Source organism: Struthio camelus, chromosome 20 (assembly GCF_040807025.1).
Source record: "Struthio camelus isolate bStrCam1 chromosome 20, bStrCam1.hap1, whole genome shotgun sequence".
Taxonomy (NCBI): Eukaryota; Metazoa; Chordata; class Aves; order Struthioniformes; family Struthionidae; genus Struthio; species Struthio camelus.
Genome location: NC_090961.1, coordinates 2,620,280 through 2,635,052, shown reverse-complemented (window position 1 = coordinate 2,635,052; position 14,773 = coordinate 2,620,280). Strand labels below are relative to the sequence as shown.

The 14,773-nt window shown below is 50.8% G+C and overlaps 1 protein-coding gene across 16 annotated transcripts in view; it reads left to right on the top strand.

The window, feature by feature from the left end:
• Positions 1-14,773, top strand: part of DAB2IP (DAB2 interacting protein) — a 267,258-nt gene that overhangs the window by 233,762 nt on the left and 18,723 nt on the right. For all 16 annotated transcript variants that reach the window (XR_011135661.1, XM_068915269.1, XM_068915273.1 and 13 more), the window contains 3 exons: positions 4,881-5,025; positions 7,707-7,851; positions 11,997-12,233. Coding sequence is in view for 15 of the 16 variants with exons in the window: in XM_068915269.1 (XP_068771370.1) it covers positions 4,881-5,025; positions 7,707-7,851; positions 11,997-12,233 (527 nt within the window). In the remaining variant the exon portion in view is untranslated. The remainder of the gene's footprint in view (positions 1-4,880; positions 5,026-7,706; positions 7,852-11,996; positions 12,234-14,773) is intronic.

Here is a 14,773-nt window from a genome sequence, read left to right as displayed (position 1 = left end):
TGGGGCGGAGGAACAGCCCCAGGAGCTTCAGCCCCGGCTGTGATTTTGGAAGGCCTGTAGGAGCTGCCCTGCAATAGGGCAGGCTGCAGTGAGCTAACGCTTGGTTTATTGGAACAAGTACTGGAAACCAGTGCTGCCTTGTGCTGTCATACCCTGGATTTATTTATTTATGAATTGTTCTTTTTCATTAGCATATGTGCAGTGACTGAAGCTGCACAGATTTAGCTGTGTCCAGTCTGAAGCAAATATCCTTAAAATAAACACGGGAACAAGCCTGAAGAACGCTGCTACCGTCCTTCATTTTTACTGTAGACCTTTTCCTTCCCCTCTCGACTCTGATGTGATGAAATAAAGCATCTTATTTTCTTACATTGCCAGGGGCCCTAACTAAAAACAACCCCCTACTGATCTTTGCTGCTCAGAAACAGGGAGTTTTATTGGCTTTAGTTATTGCATTTTATTCGGAGCCTTGTATGTGGGTGAGTGAGGCCCCCGGAGGGATTCGCCGAGTATTTGCATTCCGTTTGCGTCTTCCCAGCGCTGGCTGCTGGCGTATTTAAGGCACAGATACCAGACGTGTGATCCAGAGCTGATGTGGCTTGTTTGTGCGGAGGGAAGGCAAGACCCGGAAAACGGCCCTGAGATTGAAATTGTAGGATGTCATGGGAACTGACCCATGGGCACGGCTCCTGGCCAGCAGCGAGCGGACCTCTGCTGTGCCGGGTGCAGAGGAGAGGAGAGGAGCTCGTCCAAGGACGCTGGCTGTGGGTATTTTGGCCGTATGGTGTCTCGCGGGGCTGGTTCGTACAGCCCAGCGAGATGCCTCCTGTAGGCAGGCAAGGCTGTCCAGCCCAAACTGGGGGGCGGACCTGCTGGGGCAGGTCAGAGAGCCTGGCCGCGAGATCCGGTTTGATGCCCTGGCTGCGGCGTGCAGTTCCCGTGGAGCTGGTCAGTAGCAGGGCCGGATTCTGCCGCGTTACGCCCCAGCCGGTGCGCGGCACGGTGACTGAGCTCTCTGGGATTTCAACAGCTTTGCCTGCAACTCTGGGGACAAGGGGGTGGTTTTCTCACCTGTCCAGTGGCAGGTATCCTCTACAGGAGAACGACCACAGCAGCGGTTGGAGAGGGATTTTTTCTGGCTTCACGTTGGGTCACACACAGCTGGATGTTTGCCTCATTTTAAGTTCTCATGAGTTCTGTAGACTAGCTAAAATCATCAAAATGGTGAAAATGATGACCAAATGGCTAAAACTTGTCCCCTAGGTTTCAACAGCTCAGCGTGGCTGGCTCTCAGTTTCTTTCTGCATCAAAACCTGCAGCTCATCACGCGTGTCCCGCCCTGGCGGCGGCGCGCTCTGAGCCGCGCGGAGGGGCTGAGGCAGCGCTGCCCTGCGGCAGGGCGTTCGGCAGCTCCCAGCCCCCTCCTCGGCTGAGGGGGGGGAAAAAAAGGCCCACGCTTGGCCGGGAGGAGCTATAAAACTCAGCGTTCCTGAGATAATTAGTATGTTGGGAAAGTGACAGGAGAGAGAATCAAGCAAAGCCAAGGTCAGCGTCTGCTAATTGAGAATCAGCACCTTGTGTCAGCCTGAGCCCCGGCTTGGAACTGAAACGTACCCTGGGAGAGACCCAGGCAGATAAAAGGTGATCGAGTTACCCAGATAGCAACTAAAGGGATTTGAGCAGGAGTTTAAAGTTTCATTCCAGCTTGACTGATAAAAGGGGCAAAATCAGAGAAAACGGTGAAGGGAGGGCAGGTGCTTTGGTCCCAGGAGGGACTCCTGCCTGCGCAGCTGCCAGAGAATTCAGACTTAGCAGGCCTATGAGGGAGGGGATCTTCTGGCTAAAGAAATAACGAGCGACATGTTTTTCAAAAGCTCTTCCCCTGCCTTCGGCAGGAAGGTCGTGGCAGCGTGCCGGCCTGGTTGCGGCCCGCAGGAACGCGGGGCTGGCGGAGCTGCCTGCAGCCCACAGCTGCAGGGCTGCCCCAGGGCGCTTCAGCCCGCGAGGCCTCCTCTCTGAACGCCTTTGCTTGCCGTGTCTCTGAAAAGGCTGTGCCAAACGCGACTCCCTTTGGCTGTGGCGTTTTTAAGCCAACCCACAGAACAGCCCCGTTGTGTCCAGTTCTGTGGGATGGTTTCAGAGTCCTGGAGGAGAATTGTCTTCTCCCTTCAGTTCTGAGGCTTTTCGGGGGTTGTTCAGGGCCTCCCGCTTTCTTCTTAAACTGGGATTTTTCGAGAGAGGCAGAGCGGGCCCCTTCTGCTGGAGACGGAGCGCTGCTGGTAGATGAGGAGGGCGGGATGGGCAGCGGTCCTGAGCTGCCGGCTGCGGCAGCGCGCTCGCCTGCCCGCAGACCGCAGCGGGGCTCAGCTCTCGGTGCCGGGGCTGCACAGCTGAGTCGAGGTGACAGCGGCGCTGGCATCGCAGAGGGGAGCTGGGGAAGGTGTCGAGAGCCCGTGTGGGTGTGTTGTGTAGTGGCACGAGCTGCAAAGGCGCTGCCTCCCCGCCGCCCGGCCCAGCGCGTTCCCCGCCGCAGGCCCTACTGAGTGTCTGACACTTGCTGTGCTTTTTACTTCTATTAGATATTGTCATTTAAACAAAAATAAACAATTGCTAGGACTTGAGAGAGAGTTGCCCTGTGCCTCGAAGGTGTGCAGAAGCACACTGCCGTGTTGCCACTCATTTTACTACATGTCCTGTCCCTAGAGAAGGGAAGGGAAGGTTTGAATCCCTGGATGTACCTGGCTCCCTATGTTCACCCACTCGTGGGGTAGCACTGACTTTTTATCACACGTGCAGGACAAGCTTTGAATCATTCTGTGCATAAAACTGTATGTTTGTAGTTCTTGCCACACGACAAGACTCATTTCCGAGAGGAACAAAAGCCTCTTGGCTGTCAACACCGCTCAGAATCTCTGCTGTTGCTGCAGATAGCTGCCGTGCAAACCTGGCCTTTACATGAGCAGCTGGGAGAGATGAAGGTGAATCCTAAAACAGTACTGCGTATAACTTGCTTTCTATGCCAGTAAATATATTTAATCTTCCTAACAAAGAAAAGCAAAGCAGGCCGTCAGTCAAGTTGGTCAGTGAGCTGTATTATTGCTGCCAGTCTTCATGGGAGGAACGAGACTGCTTGGTACCACAGAGAGAGTATCAGCCTTTCTCCCTTTCCCTCCCCCTTTTTTTAGATGTAAAACATACCCAACTGCAGCCTGGGTTTTTCCTTTGTCTGGGAGAGCAGCACGACACTGAAGGGCCTCAGCATTAAGTGATCTGGGCATGAAATGGGCCAAGAGTGAGTCCCAGGAGGCGGCCATCGTTTCCAGGTCACCCTTGGGATTCAGCACAGGTTGGAAGGTGTCCAGAATATGCCACTACTTGGTCCAGGCGGAGTTGTTTCTTGAACTTTGATTAAGATTTTAATGCACTAGCATCCACAAGAGAAGTAAACCTCACCAGAGACGGAGCTAAGCACCTCTTTCGCAAATCTCCCAGACAGCCGTTGGCAGGGATGGTACCTGGGTGTCCCATCTCCCCAAGGCTGGGCTGAAGCACACTGACTCCTGGCCACAGCACGTGAGGAGGCTGGGGCTGGCCCTTCAGGAGCTACGCTCTGGCTGGGGGACGGGAGGACAGGCCTGGAGCTCTGTGCTGCAGCACTGGGATGCTTCTCCTGTCCGTGCCCCAAAAGGGGTTACATGTGGTGCAGGCATGACAGATAAAGAGAATTTCTTAATGAAGGGTTGTTACCGAGCAGATAACTTTGTTTTAGAGGAAGGCAGTTTAAAAAATGGTGCCTTTGGTTATATAAGTAAATTTAAATTTCTCTTGTTTCCTGCATGAGGAAGCAGTAAGAGATATAGCGTGCATCATTTACATAGTATCAAGCTGCCCGGCTTCCTTTGCCATCCAGGTGAGTGGTGCTGGGTGGGAGGAGGTTGACTCCTCAGTACCAGCACAGCTATGAGCTAAGCTGAGGTCCGTAGTTGATTTTTCCCATTAGCAGTGCAGAGAACCGAAACTGAATACATATTAGCATTAAAAAACTGCATGGTCCTGCATTAATGCTAGCTACAGCGCACTAAATATTACACCACACAGTGGATTTTCAGCAGAATGCATGGGGAATTACATGACCCTCTCTGATCAGTTAACACCCTCGCTGGAGCAGACATGGAGCTCTGTCTTAAGTGTTGTTTTTATATTAGATTTTACAATTCAAAGAGCCCAAACTGATGCACGGGCAGCTGTCAGTGTGCATTTTGCTTCTACTTACCGGTTCCATTACTGTGCAGCACGGAAGATGATAAAATTGCATGGTATTTGATTCCATGCACATCACACCAAAAATGTGCCCAAGATAGAACTGTAGCAGTGCTGTTTATTTGCGTGAATGCTAAGTAAATGGGACATTTGAGCATCTTGGTGCACGTTACAGGCTCGATTCTCAGGCATTAATTGTGGGGCACAGCTCATGACAAAGAAGTATGCCCCTGTTTCGTGACCAGTGCAGCCACACTTAACAGTGGAGAAAACTTCTACCCACAAAAAGCGAGGGTTGAGTTGAGACCTACCTAAAAACTGGTATGGATGGAGGTGCTAACGTGGTGCAGGAGTGGAATGAATAACACTTTTTGGAGTACAAAAGCTGTGATTCCTCCAGAGATTTATTTCTCTTCTTATCTCTGTGAGGCTGGAGTAGCAGGAGAAAAGTCAGGCTGGTGGTAATGTCATGTGCACGCAGAGGGTCACCGGCAGCACCTGCGTTCCTTCTTGTGTCTTAAGACGGTGAGGCCTCTTTGGAGAAGGGGTGTATGCTGCCTGCTCTGCTAAATGAAGCATATGTCAGTACGTGGTGACCCACCGTGGACTTTGCTTTCCAGGATTTCTTGACTGACCTGATGATGTCTGAAGTTGATCGCTGTGGTGAGAATGAGCATCTCATTTTCAGGGAGAATACACTGGCCACCAAAGCAATCGAAGAATACCTGAAGTTGGTGGGGCAGAAATACTTGCAAGATGCCTTAGGTATGTACAGACACTTGGCAAGTCTCACCCACAGGATACGCTTCGGTGAATTTCCTTGTGTTCTGCACTGTGGAAAAAACATCAGCTGAGCACAGATGGCCTTCAGCGTACCGGAGGCACCAGCGTTTTTACCTAGCTGAAGGCTTTTGTGGCAGTTTACTGGAAGCCTAAAGGCTGCAAGCAATTTGCCTAAAATGAAGTCAATTGCAGATGTCCTAGAGGCTACCGGAAAGTTGCAGGCCGCAAGCCTAGGGCTGCCAGCCGGCAGCGCAGCTGGGCTGCGCAAATCAGCCCGAGTCACGGAGCAGGGCGCGCAGCCGGCGCGGCTCGCACCGAGGTCCGAGCACGAGGCCCAGCCGCGGGCTGCGCTGTGCAGCCTTCTGCTCCCAGGTGAAGGTCACTGCTGAGTTAGCTCCTTAATCTCCTTTCAGAGGAGATAAGAAATTGATATTTGAAGGCATTATGCTGTCTGCCAAGTCTTCTGTCTCCACACTGGCAGTGTCACGGAGGCCTGATTGAATCCTTTCCCTGATTGCACGCCCCGACTCAGAGACGCTTCCCCCCCCGTTGGTTACTTGCAGTACTACTGGGTCAAATGAAATCTCCCAAATTACAGTGATGAGAGTTGCTTTCCAGTTCACAGCGGGAACCCTCCTGGTCCATGGTTTTTTTTTTTTTTTTTAAAGGCTGGCCACGCTTATGGCTCCAAAAATATTTCTCCTGATGCAAATGAAAATAATTAGAGCTTCTTTCTCAGGGTAGGTCAGGAAGGAATTGCTGTGCATGGCCAACACAACACAAGGCTGAGGAGGGCCTCTCTTTGAAGCATTATGTCTTAGACTCAGCCAAAGGCAGCTAGATCGGATGCATAGCCTTACAGTAGGCCGGGCCGTATCTCTATCAAACTATTAATTTTTCAGTATGTTGGATTCCTTCTAATGGAGCTGTGTAATTTTAGGAAGGAGCAAAAAATTTAAATACTTTATTAACATAACAATAGTAATTTAAGTTGAGGAAGGGGAAATCATTGAGCCAGTCAAGCCAATGGGCCCTGTGAGATGGGGAAAAAGGATATTATTTGTTTCTGCCTTATGAGGCTTTCTGTTTGAAGGCAAGTCTGTAACTAGATTATCTCGCAGAATTCCTAACAAGCCAGGACATTAATGAAAGGAGAGAATTCCATAATATTCTCCTTTCAGGGCTCAATGCAAACGCTGCCAAGCCGGCTTCATCTAGTATAGGAGGAGCCTGTGGTTCTTGCTTGCTGTTAGGGGCGCTGATTCTGTGTAGACCTTTTATCAGTGAAATGATTCATCTTTATGTCACAAGGTAACACAATACAGTATAGTGCTTTCCTTTAAACCATGAAGCACAAGCAAGTAATAGGGCAGGGTAATAACAGCAGGCATCACCTGCAGGCAAGCAGAGAGGCTCCAGAACTCCCTGGCAGAGCTGAAAATACATTGGACAGGCTCTCTGGTACATAATTAAAATCTGTTTTGGCAATAGAAGAGGAAGAATACAGACGAGAGTGGGCAAAAAGCAGGATGGGAGGAGATAAGCAAACCAGCTAGAATTAGAAGATGACAAATGGAAATCTTTCCCCCAGAAGAGCACCCTCCCTGTGCGAGGGCAGCCCACGAAGCAGCGTAACCTTCCAGGGAAGCGCTTCTCACGGCACGGCCGGTCTGAGCACGCTTCCTGAGGGGCCCTGTCCACCCTCGCCTAGCAGCCTGGCCTGGCCGTGCTCCTGCAGGACTTGCAGAAGCAGCTAAATACTGCCCGTTAATTCCCTTCGGTATCCTGTCCCGCTGTCTCCCCAGCCACTGCTGTGCGCTAACCAGGATGCGCTAACAGCTGCAGTTCCCAGGTTGCTGGCTGGACACGTGCAGCCGTGGTGGGAGGCACCCTCAGCCCGGGTGGCACTGGTCTGTGCCCACTGTATGCCGGGATAAACGGTGGCATGAGGCTGAGGTGCTGCAACGCAGGGCTGCTGTGCGAACCTGGGAGGGTGAGAAACAGCCAGTCAGCAACCAGGAGTGCAGGGAAACTCAGAGAAATATTTTAATCTAATTTTGTGTGATGCTCAGCTCAAAATAAACCAAGAAAATTGTTTCTGTCCTTTAATTACCTGTTTCTCCTGTGAATCACATTGGCTCGTCAGTGCCAGGGTACTGTTAGGCAGAGTCTGACGGAGTAGGACACCTTACAAATAATTACAGAACTTGCCAACGTACTTTCTGCTGGAGTAGCCCAAGAGGAACACCTCTGAAATTGGTACAATCTGGGGGGCTCAGGGCAGGCTGAGGAAAGCAGTCTTTTGGCACAGTAGTTCTGATGTAATTGCCCACAGCCATGTAGACAGAGCTGCCAGCTGGGGAAGAGGGATAAAACTTGCTCATCCGGAGTTTGGGTGCCTTCCTGCAGGGCTTGCTTTATTGAACTTCCAAGGCAGTGCAGGCTGCTCCCAGCAGCAGGATCCACTTGGAGATCTTGACCGCTGGCTGGGGCACAGCCTTCCCCTGGGAGCCGCCTCTGATTACTTTCCTACTCCCAGCTTTGTTCATCCAACGTGACAGGGGCTGGGCTAACTCCTTGTGCACTGGGGCTTACAAACCGTCTTGCTTGTAGACTGCTTCTCTGGTGTCTCCAAAGTCCATCACTGACTGTCTGTTTTACAGGGGAGTTTATCAAGGCTCTGTATGAATCAGATGAAAACTGTGAGGTGGATCCCAGTAAGTGTTCATCCTCGGACCTTCCTGAACATCAGAGCAACCTGAAAATGTGTTGCGAGCTGGCCTTCTGCAAAATCATCAACTCTTACTGGTCAGTATCCCACAGGTGACGCTTCTCTCCGCATGCCTTTAGTTATTGCAGAAGCAGCACAGCTGTAGAGGAGTGTAGCATGAGCCTGTTGGTATCTGTCTTTTCGTTGTGCTGATGGACATCTTTTCAGAGCGCTTTGGATGAGAGCTGCGGGGCTTTGCGCGTGCCCTGCAGGATGCCGGGGAGCCCCTGTGACTGCTGTCGGAGGCTGCCCTGAGGCACCGGTCTCTGGGAGAAGGGAACTGAGGTGAACACAGACTGGTGTCCAGGGTACTGCCGTGGGTGACACGCTCTCAGGTGCACTCTGCGAACATACACAATACTTCCTCCGACTCCTGTGTGTCTGGCACAGGAATGGGAGAGTTGCTGTGGGTCATGGCTGTAAATAGTGGAATAGTGGAACAACTTGTCAAGAATGGATTTTTCTTCTGAACTGGTTTTGTTTGGGGATGCGGTTCTGCAGAACCTTAAGGCGAGCTAAGGGTGTGTGGCCATGGGTGGACCCTTCCCTCCCCCCTTCCCTGGTGCTTGCTCAGGGACCGGCTTGCTGTCAGTCAGATGTGGTATGGCACCAGCAAGGGAGAGGAGCATGATGGGGATGGGCAGGAGGGAGAGACAGCAGTTCCAGCTCTATCCAAGTTTGGAGTATCTGCTCTGGGGGTCCAACAGAGCCACTGATTCCCCAGCAGGGGCTGCGGCACTCCTCATGCCTGCGAGGAAGCTGTATCAGCCCTGGGAGCTTTGTTCAGGCAGATGTTCTCTGGCTGCAGAGTGCTGGAGCCCTGGAGGCGCCGCAGTTACTTTCTCACTGGACTCTCAGTTGCTGTTTGAGTCAGCATCGTGCATTTCTTGGGGCTAACCTGGCTCCCAGCCCGTGGGGCAGCTTGCTGAGGCAGAGACGGGGAGGTCACTGCTCCACGGGCACAAGGTCTGGTATGCAGTTTGAGGCATTTCGGAGTTCGTTCTCAGAGGGCAGGTAAAGGTTCTTGCAGCGAGTTGGGACAGGCTTGAATAAGCAAAACTGGTGGGAGTAAGGTAGTTTACCTATGTGTGTTGTGGAGGTGACTGTCAAGCCTGGCTGTGCTCACGATGTCTTGTTGCTAGCACTGGGGCCTGGGAGCTAGAAGTCCATAAGGTCTGTTAGAGATGCTGCCTTCAAAGATAACCTGAAAGGGGAAAAAATGGGCTTGGGCCCCTCTTTGAGGAATAAAAATGCTGGATTTGTAGTCTTCCTGCTTCTGGACTTTTGTATTGCATTTTGTAACACCACCATTGTTGCAAAACATCAACTACGGATAATTTTGGAGGACGTCTCTGATAATGAAGCCGCTTCTCCTTTTCTCCTCCATTGCAGCTGTTGCATTGAGGTCTGAAAACTCACTATACATAATCTCCTAGGATTCCGAATGTGCCCTCCTGGAAGCCCAGGAAGGAAGGGAATTGCTTTTCCTGATATCGCTCAGGGAGAGAACAAGCAGCCAAAGTCTCACTCAGACTTCCTTTATCTACCACAAGAAAGAAAAAGGGCAAATTTCTCGATAGGTCGCCTATACCTTATATTGGGCCAATTAATAATTCTCTGACTCAGGAATTGCACTTACCTGCTTTCCCAGAAGAGATTCACTGCTTTTAGTCACCACTGCATTATAATTGTTTTAATTAGTTTCCTCCTAAAAATCACCAAAGCAACACTAAAAAGGTCAGTCTGAACACAGGCTTGAAAAGTGACCTAAGGAAAGTCAAGAATGCATGGAAAGTTTGTTCCTCCAGCTCTCCCTTTTGGAGGAAGGCCAAAGCCACTGAGCTGCCGCTCGGTAAGCGTTTCTCTCTGTCCTTTGTGCTCAGTGGTTCTTGGGGATTAATTGGGCTGATGATGAGTGTTTGGGATTGGCCGGGGTATCCTGACAGCTAACCATCTTGCTCTGAATAGAGTGCCAGAGTGTGCATGCTCATCTGCTGGAGAGAGTCGGAGAGAGGAAAGAGGTTTACAATAACTGAAAATTGTTATAATTATGACATAATTTGGACATCTGGAAGGTTTCAGTGTAAGCAGAATTTCAGCATGTGGAAGCTCGTTACTGGAAAGTTGGGTAATGAATTATGGACCCGTTTGTCACATAAAGCCAGCTAACTGAATTCTGTCCGCTGTTACACAATTAAACTTTTATAGTCTCTCAGCCTGTGATAGTGAACGTACTTTGTGGGCTGCATGCATCCGGTGCGTCCATTTTCCAGGGTTTACTTTTCAGTAACTGCAACCTGTCCAGATCATTCAAGCCTTAAATTGCTCAAAGGATTCTAGTATTTCTGGGCAAATACCATGAAGTAAAAGGACTTTGTCCACTTGTTTGGATCGAGCCAAAGGCAGAGGAGAGCTTATCCAGCCAAAGAAGTTGGCTCGTGTTATTTATAACGCACAGGGTACAAGCATGAGGCCAACACTGAGCAGGAGCTGAACATGACGACAGCATTTGCCAAGTGCTTCTCTGGAGAGTTGCCCCTTAGGTCAGAGATGGAGAATACTCAGAAACCCTGAGCACAAAGACGCGCACCTCCATACGCACCGTGCCCTGAGTGGCAAATGGGTGCCTGGCAGCCAGGAAGGAGACTGCAGAGGTGCCCAGCTGGCCGCAGTTAACAGCAGTAGCCCCTAGACTGGAGCGTGCCACTGGCCAGTGCAGTGTTCAGCCAACCGACAGCACAAACAAATGAAATAAGGGGTGAGTGCTGTGTGTGCTGCAGCAGAGCAGTGGGAGCCAGAAAAGCCTGGTCGCTCTTGAAGCGTGTGCACTGCTAGCTTGGGTAGCGGCCACAGAACTGGAGGCCATGGACGTTCGGCCGCAGGGCGTGTGACGAAGCACACAACCCAACAGTTCCTGAACTCTGCAGCTGTGGAGAGGAACAGTCAGTTGGGCTTCCTAAGCGAGCGTCCGTAGCCCTGGGAAGCGGAGGCCACAGGACGGGGAGGGCTGGCACCAGGAGGAAGGTCCGAGGTCTGGCAGCACTGCTGCAGCGGAAGCATGCCCAGCTGGGTTGTTCTCTTAACTGTTCCCTCCTTTTAAAGCCTCTCATTTTGTTCTTGCTGCTGCTCGACAGCATTTTTGGCACTGTGTTGTATGGTGTGAGAGCAGGACAGCATCTCTGGCAGTGCGACTCGCATGATTCTTTCTTTCTGACTTGTGTGAGATTCAGCCACAGGGCAGTCAAGTCCAGAGAAGGGGTCAAGCTTGTTACATGCCTGCTCACCTTGCTTTGCTTATCCCAGCTATTTCCTGCAGCGAAACTGAGAAACTGTCCTCTGAAATGGCCCTTTGCTAAGGTGATTTATGGCCTAAAATGGCGTCTGTCACCCTCCTCAGTCTGTTTTCATACCGTCCAGCTCTGTAGGAAAACAGCTTTGGTTTTTAAACAAAGACCATGGTTGCGGGCCAGGGCAGCCCCCTGGGAGGAGGGGGAAGGGGCTCTGTACCAAGGACCTGGCAAGCCAATGGCCCATTGCAGTGGGAGCTGTTGTCAGCCTGCTCCTGCTGGGTGTACCCAGCTGAATAAATAATGTATGATGGGAACAGGATAAGGTGGGAGCAGGGAGCTGGGGAGGGCCCAAGGAGAAATCAGCAGCGAGTTCTCCAGTGATAAGGGCTGCTGCAGCTGGAGTTTGTTTGACCCGTGGGAATTTTGGAATTTAAGAAAGCCAGGCTGAATTCTGCGCTAAGTTACAAGTCTGGAATAACTCTAGTGGGGTTCGGCAGTTATACCAGTCACAGTGGGATTTGACCCAAATGCTTGAACAAGAGTATTGCGTTACATTACAGTATTGCACACGCCTCCCTCCAGGTGTGCCAGTGACCCCAGGTACTGCTCACTGGCTGTGCTGATGGTGTCCCACTGTCCTGGGCGCCAGCTCAGACCCTTTTCCTATGTGGTTTGAGTCTAATTGGAAGCTCTGGAAAAAAAGGACAAGAGCCCGTGACTGGTATAGATAATTGGGCTACTGTGGCTCAACAAGGTGAGAGGGCTCTACTTTTGCACCGAAGGTCTGGGTGTTGTGCCCTATGGCTGATGCATGCCATGTTTAAGCTACTGCTGCGTGGCAGCTTGAACCCCAGGCCTTGAATTTACCGTCTCTGAACGTTCTGTCGTTTCAGCGTCTTCCCAAGGGAGCTCAAAGAAGTTTTTGCCTCGTGGAGACAAGAATGCAGTAATCGTGGCCGTCCAGACATCAGCGAGCGTCTGATCAGTGCCTCCTTATTCCTCCGATTCCTCTGTCCGGCCATCATGTCCCCTTCTCTCTTCAGTCTCCTCCAGGAGTACCCGGATGACCGCACTGCACGCACTTTGACCCTTATTGCCAAGGTTACCCAGAACCTCGCCAACTTTGCCAAGTAAGTTGGGCTGCAGGAGCAAGAGGGGCAAGTCTGAAGAAGAGGAGGAGAGAAACTCCAGACATGCCATTTGGCTAGATGCAAAGCAGAGGGTCAGTGCGCAGGCAGCAGCTCTGCAGATGGCTGGCTTAGGCTCTCCAGGGCAGCAATCGTGTGCAGAGTCCCATGCTGTTCTGCCGCTGTGCTGCAAGTCCAAGCCATAAAGATGCAGTTCCAAGAGGACTGAGTGGGAGTATCAGCAAGGCTTGAAAGAAAAGTGCATTTGGGAGAGGTCCTGGCACTAGCAGCAAGAAGGCCAAGCTGTACAGCGGGTGCTTCTCTGTGTTAGGAGCTGGACCCAGTGCTGGCTACATGGCAGAGCCATGGCTCCTGGTTCAGGAATCCCACACTGGCCGCTCCTCTCCTAGATGGAAAAGGCCTGTTTGTTGTTCTTTTTTTTCCCACGTTTCTCTGGGAGCTGTTCCATCACTGCTAGGTCAGGGAAATCATTTAAGTTTCCAAAACAGCACATGTTTTATGAACAGGAAAACAGGCTATTCTTACCATACAGAAAAGCAGGCTGGACCACAGCAGAAACACCCAGGCAGAGTCAGGATGTTTGTCCTATAATTGCAGCATTGGGTAGGGCTGATGGTCTGCACGCTACCTACCTCCCAGCAGAGGCACCCGTAGGGCCAAACTCCAAACAGCAGCACCAGAGGGCAAAGCTCAGGAGTCATTCTTTTCCTCCAGTGTACAGTGGGACCCTTCCCGTTGTTCAGACGCAGTTGTCTGCACTTGGAGGGCATGACAGGAGAACGGGGACATTATTAATTTCTGACTAAGCCCATAGCTTTGATGGAAACAAAGCAAGAGAGTTCTGAAAATCTTTCCACTGGCTGCAGCTCTGAGCTACTTATCCTGAGCTCTGATAACAGTGATGAGCTTTTGGAGCTATGAATGGACAGTTTCCATCTAAAGCTTCTTACATCTGGAAACTGGCTTAGTACGCACGCTCACAGGAACGCATGCGCATATACACAAACCCAGAAGACATACAAGTGTGTTACACTAGATGACAGAAATTCTCCATATTACTGACCAATCCCTAACTAAAAGGTTTTCAGGTTTTCAGCACTTTGCAAGAAAGACTCTTTTAACTAAGCTGACATTATTCAAGCAAAAGTGATCAAGCTGAGCTGTCCTGCAGACTGCACACAGCCAAGCCTCTCCTCGCACAATTGCTGTCCCTGTCCCCGCACGAACCGTTGCTGGTACAATTGAATCGTGAAGCTCTGCTGTGCTCTAGATAAGACATCTGAGAGCAGACTGTGTGAAGTGATAGAAGGGGAAAAGAGGGTGCAGAGAGTCTGACGGGGCAAACAGGCTGAGCCAGCGGCAGGTGTGGATCTGCAGGGGATCCACGGGGTGGTCATGCCAGGGACGCTGCAGCATTGCAGGGCTGGGGTTAGCTTCTGTGCCTGTGGAAGGGAGGGGAGGTATCAGGAGCCACTGGTGCCAGTCTTGTCAGAGACTTTTCCTGAGACCGATGGTTAGGCTCCTAGACCCTTAGGCCAGTAAAAAGAAACAGCACTAGGCTGAATACTGACCTTTTCACATCAGTGTTGTCATTATACTGAAATGGACTGTGTAGCCCAATCAGTTTGTCTTTTGTCCCTCTAATTCCCCTTATCTTGCCATTAGTGTATTCAGAGCCTGACTCCTGTCACACTCTCATGCCAGACGCATCCTCACGTTGTGAACTTCTGCGCTTTGGGACTCTTCACAGACAGCGGAGACACTGTTCCTTCTCTCTGACAGAAGACGTGCCAGAAGTGGCATGCTGTATTAACGCACCAAGGTGGCAGCAACGTGCGGGGGCTCAACCAGCTCTGACGCTTGGCACGTGTTGGATGGAGGCAGGAGTTAGAGGGCCTTTGGGTGTTGGTCTTAACATACTGGGAATGAGAATACAGAGTATTTGCGGTGGTGCGATGGTTTCAGTTGCCTGGTGATTCCGGCTCATATTGATCGTAACAGGATAGTCTTTCCTGTGAATTCTAGGTCCTTTAGAAATGCTACAGATGAGGGGAAAAAAAGGAAAATGAGTATTTTTCCAAATTTGAGTTTTGGATTTGCACATAGGTGTGTCAAAGCAGCAAAAATCAAGGTTGGCATTGAAAGTTGAAAGAAGCAGCAGTGATAACAATGTGGATCACAGACTCAGATCTGGACCTCTCTATTTCTTAATCTCCGGACTAGGTTGGGCTGGGTGTAACCATCTCTTTATTTCCAGCAACGTCTTACGTGCGGAGGCCATACCCTGTCCTCTAGCCTTCGCGTTTATTTCTACTGCTCGTGATCCCATGCTGATGAGCACCTAGCTGGGCTAGACTCGACTTGATTTTGACTGCATGTTTAGTGAGGTACCAGTTAAGTGAAAGTACCAATGAGGTACCAGTTAGGTAAGAGTTAAGTGCTTGCTGCAACCTAGTGATCCCAAAGGCTTCGAAAGGGCTTAGATGCTGGAGGAAAGGCTCTAGCATTCTTCTCTGCATACG